The 14,206-nt window shown below is 39.6% G+C and overlaps 1 protein-coding gene across 4 annotated transcripts in view; it reads left to right on the top strand.

Annotated features, from left to right (window-relative positions):
* AKAP11 (A-kinase anchoring protein 11) overlaps positions 1 to 4,505 on the top strand; it is a 48,314-nt gene extending 43,809 nt beyond the window's left edge. For 3 of the 4 annotated variants that reach the window (XM_033436732.2, XM_033436731.2, XM_033436734.2), the window contains one exon: positions 564 to 4,505. In XM_033436732.2, coding sequence (XP_033292623.2) covers positions 564 to 704 — 141 coding nt within the window. In that variant the 3' untranslated portion in view covers positions 705 to 4,505. The remainder of the gene's footprint in view (positions 1 to 563) is intronic. The other variant, XR_004485694.2, reaches the window with a different exon arrangement.
* The last annotated feature ends 9,701 nt before the right edge of the window (positions 4,506 to 14,206 follow it).

Here is a 14,206-nt window from a genome sequence, read left to right on the forward strand (position 1 = left end):
ATATAACATCATATTAGTTTCAGGTGTACAACATGATTCGCTATTGGTATATATTGCAAAATGATCACCACAGTATTTAATATTTATTTACTTTTTTTTTTTTTTTTGAAACATTAACATTTCTTAACTTAGAAAGCCATGTTTCCGTTGAGGCTAGAGTGCGTATTCCAGGGAAAAAAACACACTATGTGTTGTGGAAGGAAAATCCACATCCTTTTATTAAACTTGACATTGTCTTTATTATTTTATGTTCCTAATTGAGGGTATGGCAGATGTATTTAGTTAGGTTAAGAATTTCCTGTAGAAATGTAGCCTCTGTACGCCCACACAGAGGGCGTATATCTGCTGGGTGAGGTTTGTGGGATTCTGGCTCCAACAATCCCAAAGTGTCATTCTGTGGAGGAGAGTACTTATAAAAGCCAGGAAGGAAAAATGTTTAATTTGTGTAAAGAGTGGTGGTTTAGGGGAAAAGACCTTGTTCCAACTGGGAAACAGTATTTTACTGCGAACGCCAGGATTCTTAGTTTTATCTGATGTTTGACTTAACCTTTCTTTCTTACTAGCTTTCAAGACGATTACAAGAAAAAGGCTGGAAAGTGGGAGACCTTCTGCAGGCTGTGCTTAAATACTATGAGGCGATGGAGAAGACGTCCAACGACGAGAGATCTGAGTCCCTGTTTGATTGGCTCTTGGAAAATGCATAGAACAAACTCCAAACCAGTATATTTTATTATTTGTTTTGAGAGAGGAAGGAACAGATAAAGATGCATAGGGTAAAATTTGAATAGTGAATATTAACATTTAAAGTGAATTGGGAGGAAGGTAAATATAGCTTTTTAAGTGCGTTGTGTCATCACATGGTATATATAGTTCAAACTTTTGTAATCTCTCAAATACTATCTTCGTTTATTCTTCTATACACATGTGTAGTGTGTTAAGACCCTAAGAACATGTATTTGAAGGCTTTCAGGGACATTCACTGACAGCATTCTTTTTGCATCCAAATAGTGCTGCTAGAATTTGCACTGAGGTGGCTGAGGGTGGGTGACAGGGATAGGGAGTTATATTTTGCTCCTTTGCAAGCAAATGGTATCCTGTTAATAACAAATCTCACATCAAAAAATAGCATCGAGGCTAATTTTTTTTCTGACATCTTTTGTCCTATTTTTAAGGGTCAATTTTATTTTCATGGGTCACCTATTGGTAGCTTTTTGAATCCCCCAAGTTATTTAATTTCTTAGAAACATAAGTAGTTTAGGTTTCTATAAATATCATAAGTGGTAGTTTCCCCAGCCTTTCATCAAATGACATTATTTGCTAATGTTACCAATTGTTCTGGCATGAAAGCAAGTGTGTGTGTGTGTGTGTGTGTGTGTGTGTGTGTGTGTGTGTGTGTGTGTGTGTGTGTGTGTGTGCGTGCACGTGCGTAAAGGAGAACTTTACCTTGCTAGTGGTTGGTGCCCTCTTTTATTTTACTCTTTTCTTGTTAGAAACCCACTGTTAACATTAAAAAGGTGCTTTAAAATAAAATGTCTATAAAGATTGTGCAGTAAGAATTTTTATTTCTTATTCACTCTTTTGGGTCCCCAACTTATCCTATAAATGAAAATAAAGGTGCAAAACATGTTGACATTTTAAAACTTAATGTTAATTTGGAAATGCATTTAGAAGCCCAATAATTATTTTCACTGTTGGGATTTTGGGAAAAAAAACACCCCACTTTAGCAAAGATAAGCTTTTTCTAGAAAAAAATGGGACCCTCCCCTGAATCCCGTCCCCAGTAAAGTGTATCTGCACTGTTTTGTAAAGTCCTCTGATGCAGTCTTTCTGGGCTCTGCATTTTCTACTACTTGTCTTTAGTAACTGCGAGTTGACCTGCATGGAGGACCGGGATTGTGTTTTGTATGTGAGGGTATGTGTGTGTGAATTTTTGGTTCTTCCATTAGCAGATTTTGTAACCCTAGAGTAAATCATTTTTTGTGGGAGGCTTTGGTTTTGCTCTGTTACATTTTCTTTTTTCTTGAGCACTGACTGTTCTGGAAGCTGCACAAAGTATAGAAGACATAGCACCCACCAGGGGACAAGGAATAAGGGCACTTACATTAATTTGAATTATAATTACAGTAGAGAAATTATTTTATTGCTTTTTAAGAAAAATACCAAAATCTATTTAAATATTTCAAGGTTACACGGTGTAAGCTTTGTTTTTTTCTCAATTTAAGATAAAGAAATAGAGCAGGCCTTAAAAATAAATTTTCCTGAAGTTTCTTCAGGTATTTTTTTAAGGTGGAGAAATGCAGGAAATACATATAACCAGAATTGATTCTGTCTTTAGCTTCTCAGAACTTGATATGCAGCAGCACTGGACTGGGTTTTTTAAAGTTAGGAACCAGGTTGTTATGACATAGATTGATTGGTTATTAAGCTTAGATTGAATTTTTACAAGTGTATAACTATCAAGTTGTGTTTGTTGACTTTGATGTATGTACGGGTTTTATTAACAGCAAAACTGAGTTCTCTATTTCTTTTAAGCTAAAGTGACAATGTATTAGTTCTGTAAAACTTTCTGTACTTGAAAATGTTTGTTTATTTCTCTTATGGTAAGATTTTCCTCATATCTTTGTTTTCTTTGCATTATCTGGAGCTGTGATGGATTCAGAATTCCCTTATTCAGCCACTGCGGACTGACAGACCAGTCCTTAGACACTAGCATGCATAGTACTAATCACAGTGGAACTCCACACTTCTGTCAGTTCAGTGCAGGGGTGAAGAGAAAAATATTAAGTGTTGGCAGATGTGAAAAGAAACGGGAGTTAAGCTTCCATATATAGAAAGAAAACATTGGAGTTTATAACAGTATCTTTTAATCAAGAACAGTCTAAACTTACTCTGTTTAAAGGCACTTTGTGATTTTTCCAAAGACGTTGTAGATCTATTTGGTTGCTCAGCCTTCAGAACAGGTCTGTTCGTTGAGGACGACTCTGTCTTATTTTGTTAAAAATATACTTGGCATAAGTAGATTTATTATGACAGTGTAATACTGCCATTCTGCACACTTTGGCCCTTATGAAATATGATATTCAGAACTGTTAAAGTTGTGTTGTGCTTTGGGTTGAATTCTCTGTTTTATCAGTTTCAGAACCATCGAAGGATCTGTGGAAAGAAAGTGAAGGAGGCCTCTGACGGGGTTTTTAGAACGTTGTTTCAGACTGAAATGGAGCACTTCTTTCATATTCTTCTTTTCCCCAAGCCAAGATTAAATTACATTTATATTTTGGGTATTATTTTGATTTTGAAAATATTTCCTGATTTACACGAAAGGAATGACACGGAAGAAAATTACAGTATCTATTGGATGGTGTGACACAATTTAATGGAGTAATAAAATCTTTAAGAATATTCACCCAGTGAATATATGTGATAACATCTTCATAATTTGAAAAACGTTCCACTTACCCTTTCAGATATTTGATGTGAATTAATTCAATTCATAATACTTTCATTTTGCTTAAATAAAGGTTTTATTTTACTGGTAGGAGAAGTTAATCACGTAATTAAATGCATCAGGTATAAAGTGGAAGCTAGTTTACCCACGTGACTTTGATATCATGCACGTTCCCCAAATGCAAAGTTTAACCTTGACTCATCATCAGAGTCTAGATGCAGATGTCTTCTTAGTTACTTATTTAGCAAATATTATTCTTCCACAATTAAAATGATCAACTTCCCATCAATCTATTGCTTTAAATTTGGTTTTTTCAAGGGAAACTTTCCACAGAATTTTAAAAAAGTAATGCATCCATATTCAGGGTGTAGGGAAAATACTTTCCACTTAAAACCCTGTCCACCTGTCACCAGCACATGCAAGTTAGAGCTTCCGTGGGAATTATGAAATTGTACTAAAATGAAATGCATTTTTTCTCATTTTCATTAGAAGACCCTGCACACACTTACTCACTCACTGTATTCCTGTTCTGAAGATGCAGATACAGTGTTGGTCACTCTTGTCACTTTATTTATTTATTTATTTTTTTAAACCATCCATGTACATTCCTTTCACATGGGTAGAATTATAGTTCTAGAAGTTCATTGTTTTGTTTTTGTTGAAATGTTTGAATACTATTTAATATCAGGTTTTAATATTTCTGGATTTAACTACCTTTGGTTACTTGTGCAGTGTTAAAAGTAATTCACATTTTTGTTTAATATACCAGATATAGAGCAAAAGCAGCTTTGAGTAATTGTAGCTGTTTGTGTTGAATTACTACATTAAGATCTTGCATAACAGTAACTTTTTGTTTTTTTGCTTTTCAGTAATTTAATATGTTCATTTACCAAAATACGAACTAAAATTTTGTTTTAGCAGTGGCTCAGAATAAACATTTCAGAAATTACTTTTGTAATAATGTGCAATTAATTGTTCTTTTATCTTTTTCCAGTTGTTTAAGTCTGTGATCTTTCTCTCCCAACTAAGAATTCCCCAATAAACTTAAGAAATGCCTGGCCTTGGTTATCAATCTGTAGTATCTTGTTAACATACTCAGTATTGAACTAAAAAACAAAGGTATCGAAGTGGAATTGCTGTGATAGAAGGCACATTGAACAACCTCAGTGCTTCTAACATGGTTTTCAAGAAGAACGGAAGCTAGGAATATTTTTAATAGGACAGTGAATCCTAAGTTCTTATTCAGTTGCCTCTGAATGCTGACAGAATGACTTGGAAGGCTATTTGCTCAATTTGTTGTGGATTTTAGTGCAAAGTATCAGTGGAATATTGTGATTGCCTTGAATGTGAGCATGTTAGGAAGCTCTCTGGCCTGGATTGAGCACTTCTTCCATAGGATATAGAGATCAGACCTTTGTCATGCTATGTAGCATCAGGCACTTGAAAGTTAGGTGCCAGTTGTTTATTACTAATGGAATTTGACTCCATTGTAAGTATTTTAAGCCTAGGAATTAGAGAATGATTTTCTAGCTTTTCATGAATGTTTCAGAATGCTAGGAAATAATGATAGCATATAATGGCTTGGGTACGAGTGCCTCCCAGTCACCAAGAAAACAATGCAAAAAATGCTTTGCAACAGTAAGCAAGATTCCTTAGACTGTAATTCTAAAAAGGAAAAAGATTTCAAAAGGAGTGGGAAGTTGTGACAAATGGCATTTAAACAGTTTTGCACATTGCAAATTGGGATGATTTGTGATCTGTGTTTTAGCTGGGATAGAGAGGGGGGTGAGGGACAGGGCTTGAAGAATTACCTCACATTTTTTAAAGTATGAAAGACGGAAGAAGTCACTCTTGGTGCTACTATGCAAGAAGTAGAAAGCTGTTAGCCTTTTGCAGCATCGTTTACAGCAGGAACGATAAAGAGTGCAGGAAGGCTACTCCTTGGGAGTTATGGTTGCATTTTTTTCTCCATCCTTTGTAGTTTTGTACAAAGGAACAAAGGAAAAAAAAATTCCCCAATAAACTTCCTTCACAGGAGCACCCTAGTTTGTTTCCAGGGCAACCTGATCTGTGAAATTAGTACAACCGCTTTAGAAAATGATTATTACCTAGTTAAGTTGGACTTGTGTGTGCCCTGTGACACAACAGTGTTAGATATAAACTCTAGAGAAAATCTTGCTTATGAAGATCAGGGGGCATGTACAATATTTATCAACAGTATAAACTGTGATATGTTCATTCAGTGGAATTTTATACAATGATGAAGAAGAATGATAGCCACATGCTTCAACACAGGTGCACTGCAAAAACGTAGCAAAAGAAGCAAGACACAGAAAAATAAAAAAGAGTGAGTCCATCTACAGAAAGTTCAAAAACAGGCAAAACCGTATAGTTGACCCTCCATATTTGTGGGTTCTGTGTCCCCGGATTCAACCAACTGTAGATTGAAAATATTTTTTAAAAAATCCAAAAAGTTCCAAAAAGCAATCTTGAATTTGTCACGTGTCCACAAATATTTATATAACATTTGCATTGTGTTTACAATAATTTACATAGAATTTACATGTATTAGGTATTATAAGTGATCTAGAGATGATTTAAAGTATACAGGAGGACGTGCATAGGTTAAATGCAAATACTATGCTATGTTATTTTATATAAGGGACTTGAGCATCTGTAGATATTGTAGATCCAGAGGGGTTCTGGAATCAGTCCCCCGTGATGACTGTGTTATATTGTTATATATACATACATGCACATATGTATAAATACATATATCCCTTTACAGTCAAATATTTGTACATGTGTATAAAAATATAAGGGAATAATTAATACAAAATTCCGGATAGTGAATTACCTGTGGAGATGGGGGCCAGGGAGAGGATGCAATAGAGCCTTCCAAGGTACCAGTAATGTTCTGTTTATGAGGGGTAGGTCCCTGGATGTTCAGTTTATTGTTTTTCCTCAAATTATACACATTCTTTATATGACACTCTAAAATTTCACACTGAAAAAAATTCATTCAAAACAGATTACTCAACAGAATTTGTTCAAAGGAGCTGTGGGGTGTATTAATTAGGTGTTTTCTGAAATGTTTCCAAAAACAACTTTGAAGAAAAATGATGTTTAAGCACTACTGAAGATTAAGGGGAAAAAACAGTCAGAAAACTCTTCTGTGTCTCCTGAATTGTCCCCTGGAAAACATACACATTACCTAGGTTTTCTGCTTGTCAGCCTTTTAGAGTTGGGGTGGGTGAGGGTGAGGGAGGAGACTGCTATCCACGGAGAGTCAAAGAGAAGTTACTGCCATGGCCTCTCTTGTCTCTATGTCTGTGTTGAATCTCCTGGTCTGTATTCCTACATCTTTACTCCCACCCCACCTCCTGACACAGCTAGGTTATCCCCTCCTACCCTGGTGTTTTAACCAGAAGTGCCTGTTGCCCAGCAAAGCGACTGGATCTGAGGGAGAGGATGGAGGGAGGTGGGGCAGGGGAGGGAAGGAGATGGAGGGAGAGGAGGCTTTAAGCCAGAACCAGAGCCATTAGCAGGAGTAAATGCCAGGAGATGAAAGGACACCATTTAGCCAGGGAATGCTGAAGAAGGGCACAGCTGCAGCATAGCCAGTGTGGTCCTCAGCCGGGAGTGGGGAAATGCTGATCTCCTGAGAAGCTGCCTTGTGATTCAGTGTGAAGAAACAGGAACTGAGATGCTTGAGCTCTGGACTAAGGCGGTCATGTTGGCAGCTTGCTCTCGACAGTGGTACCCATGAACGCCCCAGCCAGGCTGGACTGGTCATAGAGCTGCAGGGCTGGAGGCACAGCCCTTCGGCAGATATCCTGCAGCCTCTCCCACGGGGTTCACAGGTAACCAACCCTGTAGCATATAGCGTTTTATTACAACAAGAGGTAGTCTTTGGGAAGGGACCACAGAAGCCCAAACTACCGGTCCAGAAACAAGGATGATCCCACTCTGCTCTCCTAAAGCTGCAATCTTACTTTGAGCCTCTAGGTGGTGCAGCAGCACAGTCTACCGCTTACAAAAAAGCCTAAAGAGAACTTTGCAAAATGCTTCCTGCGACACAGTTAGCCTGACTGCTTGAACCATATCTTAGTCTCTTGCGGGCATTCCTTGTTTCAAATAAGCTGGTTTTTAGGGTCTTGCTGGTCTCTCCACTTCCATCCCCGCTCAGAATCTGGATCATTTCCTCAATTCTTTGGTCACTTCTGCTCAGGTTCACCCCTCAGTTTCAGGGACCTGTCATCAAGGGCACCCCCTGGAAGTACCAGGCACACGGGAGAGATGAGTGCAAGGGGTTCCTCATGCAGTCACATCCTGCTCGGGTGAGCAGCCTGCAGACTGTCACCGCCAGCATTCCTCGGGTGTTCAAGCCACCTTCTTCCTTCTTATTTTACCTGTTCCCACCTGCCTCCCCTCCAATACATCCTCGGTCACACCTCAGGAGCTTTTCTGGAATTTTCTGTTAGTATTTCACCATGTCCCTGCCATTTATGATTAGCTTTTATCCTAAGTGTACTCTAAACTTTACTCCAAATTCAGTCTCTGCTCAGTTTCACCTTATCAATATGGTTGTCCCTGACCTCGTGTGGGAAACAGCAATTACCTCCCAGCACTCTTTATCCCCTTATGTTGCTTTATTTTCCTTCTTAACCCCCTTTCCACCTGAGATAAGTATATATTTGTTATCTTTTCATTCCCTAGAGAGGAAGCTCCCTGAGAGCTGGAACTTGGCTGGTTTTGTTCTCTGTTGTGGTCTCAGCCCTAGAACAGTGTCTGGCATGTGGGGGGCACTTGGCAAATGTGTTTTGAATGAATGGGTGGATGGGTGGGTGGATGGATGGATAAGACAGATGGTTGGATGAATGGATAGAGAGTTCTGCCTTTCCCTAACAGACCAGTAGGAAAAGCAGTGTCCTGGGGGTTTGGAGCCTAGGGTTCTGGCTCCAGCTGAACCACTGGTGGACTTTGAACAAGTCACTGCATCTCCCAGGGTGGCCCGTTCCCTAATCTGTAACACGAGTGGGTTGGACTTCATGATCTGCAGTTCCTTCCTGCCCTGGCAGTTTTTGGTTTTATAATTACGTTTCCCAAAGGTGCCGAGGCTATAAGCCAGGTGACAGACAACATGTATTCTTGGCAAGAAACTGTTGCAATTAATAACTTGGCATCAAAAGATGCATTTATTTATATAGATAAACACATAATTGCTCCATAATCTTTAAGGCTTTAAAAAACCATTTTCCTAAGAAAATCTTGTATTGGTCTTTGCTTATATTTCCATCTTGACCTCTGGTTCCATGTATTAATGATTCTGATTATTCTGACAAATAAAGGGATTTTTTTAAATAGTTATTGTTCTTCATTGGGGATCTTCCTGGGTTATTTCTTTATTTTTATAAGTTTATTTATTTATGGCTGCATTGGGTCTTCGTTGTTGGGTCTTCGTTGCTGCACGTGGGCTTTCTGTAGTTGCGACGAGCGGGGGCTACTCTTCGTTGTGGTGCATGGGCTTCTCATTGCAGTGACTTCTCTTGTTGCAGAGATCGGGCTCTAGGCACGCAGGCTTCAGTAGTTGTGGCTCGCAGGCTCTAGAGTGTAGGCTCAGTAGTTGTGGCGCATGGGCTTAGTCGCTCCGTGGCATGTGGGCTCCTCCTGGACCAGGGCTCGAGCCCGTGTCCCCTGCATTGGCAAGCAGACTCCCAACCACTGTGCCACCAGGGAAGCCCTGGGTTATTTCTTTTAATTAGTAATTTATGATTATTTAAAGGGTTGAGAATATTCTATAGCAAACACACCTACAGGTTCCTCACTTTAGAAAATTAGTAACATTATTTTCAAAAAGATATCATGCTTCTAGTGTACTTCCAACAAGGTAAGTAGGTTTTGAAATAAAATAATAATAATTAAAAAACTCTTACCTTCGAAAAAGAATGATCACCATATACCATGATTTTCCTCTTGCTATTTGGTTGTGATTGTTTTGTAGGATTGGCAGGTGTCTGGTATCTAGAAAACCTTCAAGTATTTTTTTGAGTGAATGGCCAGTGGCATGTGAGAGAAAAAACTCATCCTGAGATATAGGTAGAACTTCGTGAAAGTAGTTCTCTCTTTCTTTTCTGAGGGTGGAAATCTAAATGAGCTTGGGGGCAAAAGGAAAGATTTTCCTAAGTCCTCAGTTTTAAAAGTTTACTCTTCTCTAGAATAAGGAAAGAAAAACAAGAACAAAACTTGATACCTGTGGTAAGTAGAATAGTGACCCCTCAAGCCCACGTCCATATCCCCAGAAACTGTAACTATGTTACCTCACGTGGCAAAAGGGAGTTGGAAGATGTGATAAAGTTGATAGAGGGACATTATCTTGGATTATCCAGGTGGGCCAATTTAATCTTCTTAAATTGGGAGAGGCTTTCCCAGCAGTAGTCAGGGGAAGATGTGATTAGAGAGAGAGAGTTGGAGAGATATGACATTGTTGGCTTTGAAGATGGAGGAAGGGGCCGAGAGCCAGTTGAGTGCAGGAAGCTTCTAGAATCTGGAAAAGGCAAGGAAATGGATTCTCCCTTAGAGTCTCCAAAAGAAATGCAGCCCTGATGACACTTTGATTTTAGCCTAGTGAGACCCAAGTCAACTTCTGATCTGCAGAACCGTGAGACGGCGAAATTTGGGTTGTGTGAAGCCACTAAATGTGTAGTAATTTGTTACAGCAGCAATAGGAGAATAATACATTACCTTCTTGTTTGAACAAATGCTTCGAGCTCCCCAGAGTAAAAAAAGAGAGGCCAGGCCAGGGATCTAGAGCTGTGCTGTACAATACGGTAGCCACTAGCCACTTAAAACGGGGCTGCTCCAAGTTCAGCTGTGATTTGATTCATAGATTTCAAAGTTCATAGATTCATAGATTTCAAGTTCATAGATTTCAAAGATTCAGTATGGAAAAAAATCTTAATAATCATTTATTCTTATTGATTAGGTGTTGATACTATTTTGGATATATTGATTTAAAAATTATTCAAGTGTTTCACCTGTTTTTTTTTAACTTAAAAAATGTGACTATTAGAAAATTTAAGCTACATACGTGGCTTGCATTTGTGACTCACACTGTACTTCCATTGATCAGCTCTGCTATAGAGTATCACTGAAGGATAAGAGATGGTCACTTCCATGGCGGACAGTTCTCCAACTAAGTGGTGAACTGTGACATTCAGGTATAGGCTTCCAAGAGGACAGGTCAGGCTTCCTTGCAACTTCCTGTCCTGGACTTCCTGTAAGAGAAGGTGTCGTGTGGGGCTTTACATCCTCAGCACCTAGCAGGGTGGCTGGCACACGCTGAGACTGTTTGCAGGGCATGCACAGATGCTGCTGACCCTAGAAGGTGCTTTGACCAGGCACAACAGGACGGTGTACTTGCCTTGAACAATTGTCCTGAAGGAACTAGACACTGTGGTCTAACAGAAAACAAGATGCAACAAACAGGTCTTTTCCCTTTTGGCCAGTATTTGTTGCCCTACCTTCCCCATCCTGGATGGGGTCTGTTAGCATTTCCAGGAAAGAAAGATGTCAAAAAGAGAAACCAACAGGCAGCCTCAGTTGTCTGAGCCCAAATACCAAGAAGCACTCCGTACAGTGATTTCTGCTCGGCCTATTTCTTATCTCTGTGGCAACTCCTCAGTAATGCAGAGACAAGTGGCTTGAGCCACTTTGACTCGGAAGACAAACGCTTCATTTGAAATTTTGGTTCTCCCCTGATGTGCCCCATGATCATTCTAGTTCCGTGTAGTTCCCTTCATCATGCTTGCCTAAAGAGACAAATGTGAACATTGATCAGTACCGAGTGCTGTGAGAATTCATTAGTGACTCTGATTAGAAGCATTCCTTAAATCTCAGGAATCATTGGTGTCAGAATCAAATTATCTGGGAACAGGATGGGGGATTCTGATCGGTTGCTTTGCTGCAACCCTAACTTTGGCATTTGCAGAATCTTTTGGGGTTCTGAAGCTGTTAGAGGTCCAAAATGCCATACTTGAAAGCGTCCACCATGGTAAATTGAAGCTAAATGTCGCTGGGTTTTTCTTTCCCTGTATAATGTCATTTGCTTAACTCAGATGAACTTTGTGCCATTAGAAATGGGGAAATACAATTGATTTTAATGCCATTTGAGTCTGTTTTGTGGTCTTGTGGACGGAAGTATCCTGGTTACTTGGTTCAGATGATTCATGTAGTAGACCAGTCTGGGGAATAAACTTTATCTTGTCCTTGTCTTTATTTTTGTTTTCTATATGGAAACTCATCATTTGAGGTTGGCAACGTGGATTTGGACTAAAGTTCTTCAATGAATTTTTTTTCCATGGTTCTCTATTTCAGACCCCAGCTCTCCAACTCTAGGCTGTTCTCCAAAAGCGAACGCACTCACAAGCCCTCTGAAAGACCACTGGCCTGTCAGATATTACAGTTAGCTCTCCTCTGAGGTTGGTTAGGCTCGGAATTCTTTGCCCTTTAGTCAAAACAGAGAGTGTTACAACTTATTCCCAGGAGTGAGAAAGCAAGTCAGTCATGAAAACGTTGTCGGGGGAGACTGTTGCTGGTACACAGGACAAGCTCATTAGTCAGATCCCCATGCTGGAGCATGGGACGGGTGACCAGTGATAAAGTGCTGATGGCCAGGTAATTGAAGAGAGTATGTGTTCATATTCATTGCCCCTGCTCACAGGGCTGTCTTCAGCAAAGAGTATGGCTGGTCTGGTTAAATACACACACACACACACACACACACACACACACACACACACACACACACACACACGATGCTTTTCCTGATGCTTCAAGAAAGTCTGTAAGTTAAGACAAATGATATGGGCTGGGAGTAACGGACCATCTGTCAAAATGAAAATGTCATATTCACAGGAAATGAATAACATGCCCAGCAAAAAAACCAGCCTATATGAATGAAGAGATCAAGGCATTAACTATCCATGGAGAAAATAACAGAGACACAATCCAACGGATCCGTAGTAGACTCTAGCAACCTATTCCAATGTTACAGGTAAGATTTCTAATAGCCGTATATGTTTATCCTCTTCAACTAAACAATTTTAATAGTCCCAAGGCTTTTATTTAAAGTTGAAGACCATTCATTAGTTAAAATTATTTCTTTTAATTGACCAAATATAGAGTAAATATCCTAGGGCTTTGGAGAATACCATTAGACCACGTACAACTAAGTACCAGTTGGTCAAGCCTTGAAGATGTGCACAGAATACCCTCTCTCCTGGTCCCTCCCTGGTGAACCAGTAGCTTTTGTCCATGTAATGTTATGTTCAGTTTGAGCGCTGCTGGAAGCGATGTCTTTTATTTTTCCTTTTATTTTCTTTATTTTGCTAGCTCTCAGAGCTGGAGGACACAGGACAGTGTGTTATCACCATCAGAGTTTAAAGCTTATCTTTGTGAATGTGATCGTACTTGGGGGTTGTCAAAACCTGAGGAAACGTGGCCTCTGGTGAATGGCCATGGGATAATAGGACAATGTTTTCAGGGTGGCTGGGCACTGGGAACACCACTCAAGGGCCAGACAGGCATGAGCTGGTCATGTTCAACCTTGGAGCCTCTGGCACTCAAGTGTGGAGGGAAGTAGACATTTTGTTGGCCATTTGTTTCTCTGCTCAAATATATCTGGAAGGTAGCCTTTTAAAAGACAGCACCAAAAACTTATATAACTGTGCCTGGACTTCCAATGGGTGGAGCAGTTCTCAGAGCTTTCTGAGATCCTCTTTCTGGGTTCTAATCCTCAAATTTGGCTTAAATACAATTTTCCATTTATTTCATAAATAAATAAAAGGCAACACAGGCATCTGCCGTGGCATCACCTGATTCGCTTCCTCTACCTGCCCGTTGGTGAGTCTTGCACCAGACCTACTGAATCATAGCCCCTCGGGATGGGGTGCCTAGGATTCCTAATTTCTCGAAATAAACTTTTAATTTTCAAATAGTTTTAGATTTACAGAGAAGCTGCAAAGATAGCACAGAGAGTTCCCATTTACACCACACCCAGATTTCTTTATTAATATCTTACACTAATATGGTACACGTGCTACAATGAATGAACCAATATTGATACGTGATTATTAACTGAAGTTCACATTTTGTTCACATTATGCCCTTTTTCCATAACAGGATACCCCATTACATTTGATTGTCAGGTAAATGTCTCCTTAGGCTTCTCTTGGCCGTGACAGTTTCTCAGACTTTCCTTGTTTCTGATAACCTTTCAGGGTTTTGAGGAGTCCTGGAGAGTATTTCACAGACCGTCTCTCAGTTGGGATCTGTTTGATGTTTTGCTCATGGCTTGACTGACGCTATGGGTTTGGGGAAGGAAGACCACAGAGGTAAACTGCTCTTCCCATCACATCCCATCCGGGGTTCCTACTATCAACATGACTCACTCTTGATGTTTACCTTGATCATCTGGCTGAGATGCTTTTAACAGTTTTCTCCACTGTAAAGTTATTCTTTTTTCCCACCTTTTCATACTGTATTTTTTGCAAGGTAGTCATTGTGGGTAACCCACACTTAAGGAGTGGGGAGTTATAGATAGTCTACCTCCTTGGTGGGGGAGTAGCATTGGAGATTCTTCTGCATGGTAAGTTTGTCTGTTCTCCCTCCTTTATCTATTCAATCATTTATTTATATCAGTATGGACTCATGGATGTTGGGATATAATCCAATACCAGTTTGTTAATAAAGTTACTCCAG

The sequence above is a fragment of the Orcinus orca genome, chromosome 18, assembly GCF_937001465.1.
Source record: "Orcinus orca chromosome 18, mOrcOrc1.1, whole genome shotgun sequence".
NCBI classification, from domain to species: domain Eukaryota; kingdom Metazoa; phylum Chordata; class Mammalia; order Artiodactyla; family Delphinidae; genus Orcinus; species Orcinus orca.